General features: G+C 47.2%; 1 protein-coding gene across 1 annotated transcript; it reads left to right on the forward strand.

The window, feature by feature from the left end:
- Positions 1–1,468: 1,468 nt before the first annotated feature.
- On the forward strand, positions 1,469–6,192 carry LOC123170889 (two-component response regulator ORR22-like). Its single transcript, XM_044588611.1, has 3 exons — positions 1,469–1,570; positions 4,898–5,890; positions 6,121–6,192. Exons 1-3 carry the CDS (start codon positions 1,469–1,471, stop codon positions 6,190–6,192), a joined length of 1,167 nt encoding a protein of 388 aa, XP_044444546.1.
- Positions 6,193–10,092: the final 3,900 nt, after the last annotated feature.

The following is a 10,092-nucleotide window of genomic DNA, read 5'->3' on the forward strand; positions in this document are numbered from 1 at the left end:
TCACTGGACAGCGGTCAAAATTATCCTTAGTAGAATAAGGAAATATTTCTCGGTTATGGAGGTGATAAAGAGTTCGTCGTAAAGGGTTACATCGATGCAAACTTTGACACTGATCCAGATGACTCTAAGTCTCAAACTGGATGCATATTGAAAGTGGGAGCCCAGCCCGAGCAGGGGCCCATACCTTGTGCATGTATAGTATATACAGTATATTCACAAAAAGAAAAATAGTACTAGTACACAGGCGAAATAGCCCAGCCCATGAAGAAGCGAGCAGCCACGCCGTCTCTCCCAGTCCCCCAGAAACACGCCGCCATTCTCAACTTCTTCCTCTTCCCCAAATCCAATTCATTGCCCCTTGCCCGAGTTCCTAAGAGGCCACGACCCCAACTCCCCAAGCTAATTAATGTAATTTCCGTTAGTACCACACTTCAGTGGGTTTCTTTGCATCCTACAAATACCCCAAGGGCCCCGGCGAAGGGATCCACGGAGGCAAGCCGGCCAGCGGCGACACACCCTGTGCCCTGGCAGGAACACGAATCCGCAGAGGCGAGCCGGTCAGGATCCAACTGTCCGGCGGTGGATAGGGGAGATGTGGAGGTGGAGTCCAGGCACGTCCTCCTAATTTTTTGCATCTCAATCCCCCCCCCCCCCTTTTTTTTGCATCTCAATTTTCCCCTTGTCTATTTTCTTTTTATGATGGATTGATGTCCTGATGTTTAACCTGCTTGATTCTAGGGCCGGCCATGGCAATCTAGAGCAGTGTAGAGCAGCGTGGGATACTGGGATTTCTTCTATTTACTCCAAACCAAGAACAGGATTCAAGAAGACAAGATTTCAGGTGTTCTCTCTCCATTTTTCTGTAACCATGTTGCAAAAAAAGCATTTATCTGGTTGTGCGAAAAGAAAAGAGAAGAAACTTGTAGATGAATTCATTGGAACTCAAAAGGGTGCTATTCATAAATTCGTTTTTAAAAAATCCACTGCCGAGAATCCAGAGGTATTAGCTGTTCATAGTGTTGAAGAAGAACAATCTGATGAAAACTTAGTCGAGGAAAATGTTGACAACATTGATCTTGACACTATTATTAGTGATTTTGCCTCTAAAAATGCTCGAAGGTGTCGCTTCTCTTGAGTATGCCATTCACTTCTTTTTTGTGTATTTTTCAGGTGGCTCCTGATGTTTGCTGATGCACGTTTGTGGATGGACTGCTAGAGCTGGAGTTGTAGCTTCTATCGTGTTGGATCAAGAATTGAGAACAATTTTAGTTAAGAGTTCAGACAAGATTTGTGGGTTGTTGGAGAGTGTATCCTAATCTTGTAATCATCTGATATATCCGTGGACCGTGGTGTATTAAGACCATATTTGCTAATGAAATTTACGCTTGCTTTTCTAATGACTTTTCGCTGTACATTGAAGTTTTTTTTTGTCTGTTATATAGTTTAAGGGCCCATTTTCTCAGTTCGCATGAGGGCCTCTGGAATGCCAGGGCCGGCCCTGCCTAAAAGAATACTCGAGCTTCTGAACGTGGAGAAGCTCACCAGGGAAAATGTCGCGAGTCATCTGCAGGTACGGTGCCATGGCATTTACTTCCATCGTCACCTTTCACTATTCGAGTGTTATCTCTTCCATTCATGATTCATGACCATGTGATGCACAGAGAGCTGCACTTTTGCAGAATTGCTACCAACACTATATGCAAAGTGGCCTTGTTGTCCTGTGTCAAAATTAAGAGGGCAAACTTTTGAGCAAAGATTTTTTGGAAAAAATAATATATATTCTTATACAGAGTCCTTATACCCCCCCCCCCCCCCTTATTATAGTTAGTATCCATATGCCTATTAGTTTCAGAGCAGAGTTTAATTTGCACGAAAACATCTACTCGAAAAGTTACATCCGAATTTAACCGGGGGAACCCCGTTAAACATTTTCAAAATCCTCAAAAACCTAACCGAAAAAAGATACGGGGCTTTTAAGATCTGGAGAGGCAAAAAAATTCAAAAAAATTCAAATTGTGGTCAAACTGTGGTCAAACAATGGTCAAACTAATTATTCAAGAATATTAGTGTTACTAAATAATTATTTCAGTTTTTTTAAAATTTTGGTGAAATCTGGTCAAATTGTGGTCAAACAGTGGTCAAACAATGGTCAAACTAATTATTCCAGAAATATTAGTGTTACTAAAATAATTATTGTTTTTTAAAACAATAGTTTCAAACTCAAACAGTGAAATGTGTCACTTCGTGCTCAAGCTAAATTCCTGAGGGTTAATAGAATTGACATCCTACTATTGTCAGGAAAACAACAACTGCAGACTTGGAAACGAGGGAGAATAGAACCCAGAAGTTAAGCGTGCTCAGGCTGGAGTAGTGAGAGGATGGATGACCGTCCGGGAAGTTAGATGATTTGGAATGATGAGGGGTGATTAGAGATTAGAAGATAAATTGAGCCGTGATGAGGGGTGGTGATTAGAGATTAGAGGTTAAAATAATTCAGAAATTTGAAAATAAAAAAAAATTAAAAAAATTCGCAAAGAAACCAGGTTTAGGGGGGCTAAAACCCTAAACCTGCGGAGGAGGCCTTTAGTCCCGGTTAGCCACGAGAACCGGGACTAAAGGTCCTCCGCCCCGACGGCCCCCTGATGCCCACGTGGACGGGCCTTTAGTCGCGGTTCGTAAGAGGCGCGACTAAAGGGGGGGGGGGGCTTTAGTCACGCATATTTAGTCCCGGTTGCACAGCCGGGATTAAAGGCCTTTGCGAACCGGGACTAAAGGCCCATTTTCTACCAGTGCAAGTAGACTGGTAGTGGTAGATTAGATCTAACTAGACAGGTATAAAATGCTCAGATTAGTATGTACTGCTATACTGGTTGAATGTACTGCAGTACAAGTTTAATCTAGTATTTTGGTATGTACTACTGTACAAGTTTAATGTAGTTTTTTGGCTACATTGTTTCACTTCTAGTAACCGGCTAGAAGGAACGGAATATGCTGGTACCACCCTGTCAAAATTACAAAGCTACATATGTACACCCTTTTGTTAAAAGAACTTTTTAGAGAAAATGCAAAAGTTTCCATGTCAATGCATTGGCAAAATAGATAAGTTATTAAAAGGTTAAGAAAATTAATTAGATTTTTCTATTATCCTGTAGTGCTTTTGTATACCATTTTAGGAAAAATCTCCATGCCAGACCAGGAATCTTCTGTTCGAGAGTTATGATGATTATATATCTCATGCATGAAACATATGCAATTGCAATTTTTCGATTACTCCCTCTGTTCACAAATATAAGATGTTGTAATTTTTTTCGTGAATCGGATGTATATAGTCACATTTTAGTGTGTTTGTTCACTCATTTTAGTCTGTTTTTCGACAAAGGGTGGACTTTATTGGCTCAAAATGGAGCATCAAGAGGATACATAACACAATGAGCATACACCCGGCCTCTGCATAACTAGGATGCATACAGCCAACCCAACACACTCACGTGGAAACATACCCGCAACTAGCAAAGTCATAAGACCAAAAGCTATGTGCGGGCGAGAAAAAAGGAGGAAAAAAACGATCAGATCAGTGATCGACAAACTACAACTGAGACCATATTCGCACCAACCATTGACACCACATGATGACGAGGAACTTCAACAGTAACGCCTTCACGAAGGAAGCGACACTCAAGCGCCGCCGTCACCGGATCTATCCACAAAGGCCATAATCTAAGTTTTCACTCTGAAAAATCAGTCCGAGCAAATCCGAGCAATGCCTCCAACAAGGTAACGACATAAAAACATCGCCATTTCCAGGTGTAACCACTCGGGTCTGACCTAGGTTTTCGCCCCGGAGCTCGAGACCTGGTGCGTGCAGCACGACCATCCAAGTCACAAAAGTGTTGTCGCCACCGCTTGTCCGCAATCCCAGCAGCTACAATTGGACCGCCGCCACTCCACAACTTACCCTCTGCGTCAGTCATCATCCATAATTTGTATCACACCACTGAAGTCATAAACCAGATCAAGAGATAAAACCTCCCGAACTCTTTTCGATGACCTGCGCAGTCATGGATCCGTAGGAAGTCTCTGGAGAACAATCTACGAACACCACCATCTGACCGATCTGATCTAGATCAGCACCACCAACCGAAAAACGTAGCGTCGCCGTTCGGCTGGCACACGCGGAAGGCCAGCACATCGCCGCAGCCCCACATGCCCAGCGCAACGACCCTACAGCCGCCGTCGACACCTCGCGCCATCCCGGCGTCAGATCCTTGTAGTCATGGCCCCAGATCGGGGAAGTCGTCGCGGCGCCACAAGGGTAGCCCCAAGGCCAGCCGAGGAGGACATCAGCCCCAACCCCGGGTCCAGCGCCAGCAGGAGAGACGCGCCGGCAACAGGACAGACCTCGCCGGGCCGAGATCTGGCGTGGAAATCGGACGGGGAAGGGAGCAGGGCGAGGTCGGACGGGGAAGGGAGCAGGGCGAGGTCGGGCGGCGTGGGGAGAAGGTCGCCACCAGAGACGCGCCGGCGGAGGGCGGATCAGCCGTCGGAGGGCACAGAGGCCGGCGGACGGGCGTGACGGCAGGGAGGCCGCAGCCGGAGGAGGCGCCCCGCCGCCACCATCCTGGGAGCCGGCGCGGGCTTCGCCGGCCGCTCCTCCGGTGGCGGCAAGGTGGTTGAGGGGCTGGGAAGGGGTTGTGGCGGCTGGTTGCTGGGGTCCCCCCGCCGCCGCCAGAGATGGCGACGCGAGGGACGCGAGAATAGGATGTATGGATGGACGCGAGGGGCTCATTTCAGTCTGTATGTAGTCTATATTGAAATATTCAAAACATTTTATATTTGTGAACTGAGAGAGTACATAATTTCCTCCATGCCCAATCAGTTGACTTTATATGCCATGCAGAAGTACAGGCTATACCTCAGACGGCTAAGTGCTGTGGCATCACAGCAAGCTAGCATTGCTGCTGCTTTTGGAGGCAGAGACCCCTTCCAGCACTTTGCCCCTTCTGCTGCACTTCCATCTTTCAGTCCACATGGATTGTTGAGTGGTGCTGGTGCAGCAGCATTTGGGCTTCAGGACTTTGTTCCTTCCAAGGCAATTCAGTGTGCTAGCAGCAATGGTGCAATAAGTCATTGCGCCGGCGATACAAACAAATTTAACATTGTGAGCTTACAAGATAACCAACAGGCAGATCTAACGCAAGGTTTGACCGCGTCGTCACTTGGGCAGCCCCGGCTCCAGCATAAGTGGATCCATCAAGAAACCAATGACTTGTGTTCTGTCTTTTCCGGGGGTGCTCTGGCCAACACTATGTCCGGCACATTACAGAGAATTACAAGCAGTTCAATGCCACCAGAAGATCTTTTGGAGTGCACTCCACATATCAAAGTAGGAGCCCATCCATCCATAGGAATATCTCAGCAGGGTGATCTTCCAATTAGCGATGGATTTTGTGTTGACAAATTACCGTTGCACATCCCGTTCAATGGTGCTGACACTGGCTTTGTGGCTGGAGAACAAGAGATGGACAAAAGGGGGATATTTTCAGAAACAATGACTGTTGGTGTTTGTCCTTCTGGGAGCCTTATAGCAGCAGCCAACAATACCAAATGTGGAGCTAGTTCTTCTGGTAGCACAATGCTGCTCCCTCCTCATGATAACGAGCGACATTCAAAATACGTGCAGTTTGGGGCTGCAAGCAATTCTAGATATAGAATGGATGGAGTGAGAAAAGACCAAAGCCTGAACAATGGAGGCTTTAGCTCTGATGGTGGTGCCATTGTGCCTGAACAGCCCGATATGGATGATTTGGGAATTCCAAAGCTGCAGGGTCAGAGTGGGTTCAATTCTAGCAGCTGCAACTTTGATGGCCTTCTCAATTCCATAATAGAAGTGGTAAGAACCTCAACTTTTATCGCCTTTTCCACTCAAAATTTCACAGTTCATATTTCCTTTCAAATCATTTGCACTGAAATAAGCACAGTAACATGTAATCCTAGAATCTCAATGGTGATTTTTCTGAACCCATTATCTATTTCAACACAGGAGAACCCGCATGTCATGACGATACTCCCCCTCTAGCTACCTCTTTCCCAGTCTGTTGCTTCATATGGCAACCTCCGCAGACATGGAGCAAGCGATATCCGACCTGCAAAGAGAGCCTGGCCTACGGGGGGATGCCTCAGGAGGATAGATGATCGCCTTCGGAGCCAACCTGCGACCAGACCATATATCTGAACGGAGCCGTCGTGCCTAGGGTGAAAGCCTGCGGAAGGAAGGAGGGTCGACACGGTCCGAGCCATCGTTTGGACCGGCCGGCAGAGGTCCGGACCGAGCATCATGACGGTCCTGATTTCAGGGACCGGACCGGCGGCGGCCAAGCCCGGGCCGGACAGAGCGGACCGGCCCACGACCACTGGCGAGGTGTGCGACGTGCGCGGGTGCTGTAGCAAGGTGGGTGACATGCGAGAGCACCGGCGGCAAGGTGGGCGACGTGTGCGCTGGGCGGCGCGCCTGTTATCCATTTTTTTGGATTAGTTTGAATTGCTTATCACATATGTCACCTTTTATCCATGAACCTGCACATATTTGTTCATTAGCAGTTTTTCTTATTGCATGCAAGTGATGTAGCACGTGTACGATGCCACGATTTTCTGTTTGCGGGCCTTGCCGAGATTAGAGGATCAAACCTGGCGTGGAGTTCTTCCTCAAATGGCGCCATGATTTTCGGATCAAACCGTGTTTCCCTCGTATTTTTGTTTTCCTGCTCGACTGAATAAAAGGAAACTGCAACGTGGGGTGATGGCCCATGAATAGGAAGTGGGCGCTATTATATCTACTCCTTGCCTTTCAAAACATTCTTGCCTGATTAATCGGATTGACGTCGGAGTCTCGCGCGGAATTGTCTGGAAACCCGGCGGTTCAATGTTTGTCTCCTCCGTTGGACCGATGCCGCCGCGTGGCACTACTCCGGCGGGCTGCATAGTGCCTAGCCCGACTATTTAAGCCGAACGCCAGCACCGAAACCCTACCCTTCCACATTTTTCTCAGCCCGTTCGCCGCAACCGCCACTTTCCACTCCCTGGCCGCCACCACTAGTAGGCATGCCCCCACGCCATTGGATAAGGGGCTACCCATTTCTAACGCCGGAGCGTCGGCTGCAGCTCCTTGAGCAGATCCGGGCAAGGCGCGAAGCCCGGATCGCCGAGGGACTACCTCCGGATGCAGTGGATCCAAAGGAGTTAGAGTAGGAGGACACTAGTAGAAAGAGGGTCAAATGTTCAGCTCATTAGTGCCGGTTTGAATTTGAGCCGGCACTAATGTGTCCATTAGTGCCGGTTCCAACGGCTAGCCGGGCCGCTCTCATTAGTACCGGTTCTTGCCTAACTTTTAGCACCGGTTCGTGCCACGAGCCGGTACTAATGAGAGTAGTGGCAGGATGTTGTCAGTCTGGGGCCCCTCCAGCACCTTTAGTACCGGTTCGTGCCACGAACCGGTACTAAAGGTCGCCCTATATAAAGCCTTCGTCCACCCGAGCTCGCTTCTTCCCCCTTTCCCCTCTCATCCGTTCTTCCCTTCCTCTCGAGCTCATCACAAATTTTGCCCAAATTTTGTCAAGATTTGAAGGCCCCCCCATCCATTCAAATGATCACAAAGGTTAGCATCTTTGTCCTTTCATCTCTCATTGCTAGATTAGCTCTTGCGATGGTTTATATAGGGATTAATTTGTGGCTTTTAGTAATTTGGGAGGAATTATATGTGGTAGTATTTGTTGGGGAACGTAGTAATTTCAAAAAATTTCCTACGCAGACACAGGATCATGGTGATGCATAACAACGAGAGGGGAGAGTGTTGTCCACGTAGCCTCGTAGACCGAAAGCGGAAGCGTTAGCACAACGCGGTTGCTGTAGTCGTACGTCTTCACGATCCGACCGATCAAGTACCGAACGCACGGCACCTCCGAGTTCAGCACACGTTCAGCTTGATGACGTCCCTCGAACTCCGATCCAGCCGAGCTTTGAGGGAGAGTTCCGTCAGCACGACGGCGTGGTGATGATGATGATGTTCTACCGACGCAGGGCTTCGCCTAAGCACCGCTACGATATTATCGAGGTGGATTATGGTGGAGGGGGGCACCGCACACGGCTAAGAGATCAAGAGATCAATTGTTGTGTCTCCAAGGGGTGCCCCCCTCCCCGTATATAAAGGAGTGGAGGAGGGGGAGGGCCGGCCCTCTCTATGGCGCGCCCTAGGAGGAGTCCTACTCCCACCGGGAGTAGGATTCCCCCCTTCCAAGTAGTAGGAGTAGGAGTCAAGGAAAGGGGAGAGAGAAGAGAAGGAAGGAGGGGGCGCAGCCCCTCCCCCTAGTCTTCAGACTAGGCCTTGGGGGGCGCGCAGCCTCTCCTCTCTCTTTCCCCTAAAGCCCAATAAGGCCCATATACTCCCCGGCGAATTCCCGTAACTCTCCGGTACTCCGAAAAATACCCGAATCACTCGGAACCTTTCCGATGTCCGAATATAGTCGTCCAATATATCGATCTTTACGTCTCGACCATTTTGAGACTCCCCGTCATGACCCCGATCTCATCCGGGACTCCGAACTACCTTCGGTACATCAAAACACATAAACTCATAATATAACAGTCATCGAACTTTAAGCGTGCGGACACTACGGGTTCGAGAACAATGTAGACATGACCGAGACACGTCTCCGGTCAATAACCAATAGCGGAACCTGGATGCTCATATTGGCTCCCATATATTCTACGAAGATCTTTATCGTCAAACCGCATAACAATATACGTTGTTCCCTTTGTCATCGGTATGTTACTTGCCCGAGATTCGATCGTCGGTATCTCAATACCTAGTTCAATCTCGTTACCGGCAAGTCTCTTTACTCGTTCCGTAATACATCATCCCGCAACTAACTCATTAGTTACAATGTTAGCAAGGCTTATAGTGATGTGCATTACTGAGTGGGCCCAGAGATACCTCTCCGACAATCGGAGTGACAAATCCTAATCTCGAAATACGCCAACCCAACAAGTACCTTCGGAGACACCTGTAGAGCACCTTTATAATCACCCAGTTACGTTGTGACGTTTGGTAGCACACAAAGTGTTCCTCCGGTAAACGGGAGTTGCATAATCTCATAGTAATAGGAACATGTATAAGTCATGAAGAAAGCAATAGCAGAATACTAAACGATCGTGTGCTAAGCTAACGGAATGGGTCAAGTCAATCACATCATTCTCCTAATGATGTGATCCCGTTAATCAAATGACAACTCATGTCAATGGCTAGGAAACTTAACCATCTTCGATTAACGAGCTAGTCAAGTAGAGGCATACTAGTGACATTATGTTTGTCTGTGTATTCACACATGTACTAAGTTTCTGATTAATACAATTCTAGCATGAATAATAAACATTTATCATGATATAAGGAAATAAATAATAACTTTATTATTTCCTCTAGGGCATATTTCCTTCAGTCTCCCACTTGCACTAGAGTCAATAATCTAGTTCACATCAGCATGTGATTTAACACCAACAGTTCACATCACCATGTGATTAACACCCATAGTTCACATCGTCATGTGACCAACACCCAAAGGGTTTACTAGAGTCAATATTCTAGTTCACATCGCTATGTGATTAACACCCAAAGAGTACTAAGGTGTGATCATGTTTTACTTGTGAGAGAAGTTTAGTGAACGGGTCTTTCACATTCAGATCTGTATGTATTTTGCAAATTTCTATGTCAACAATGCTCTGCACGGAGCTACTCTAGCTAATTGCTCCTACTTTCAATATGTATCCAGATTGAGACTTAGAGTCATCTGGATCAGTGCCAAAACTTGCATCGACGTAACCCTTTACGACGAACCTTTTGTCACCTCCATAATCGAGAAACATATTCTTATTCCACTAAGGATAATTTTGACCGTTGTCCAGTGATCTACTCCTAGATCACTATTGTACTCCCTTGCTAAACACAGTGTAGGGTATACAATAGTTCTGGTACACAGCATGGCATACTTTATAGAACCTATGACTGAGGCATAGGGAATGACTTTCATTCTCGTTCTATCTTCT

This window comes from Triticum aestivum, chromosome 7D, assembly GCF_018294505.1.
Source record: "Triticum aestivum cultivar Chinese Spring chromosome 7D, IWGSC CS RefSeq v2.1, whole genome shotgun sequence".
Taxonomy (NCBI): domain Eukaryota; kingdom Viridiplantae; phylum Streptophyta; class Magnoliopsida; order Poales; family Poaceae; genus Triticum; species Triticum aestivum.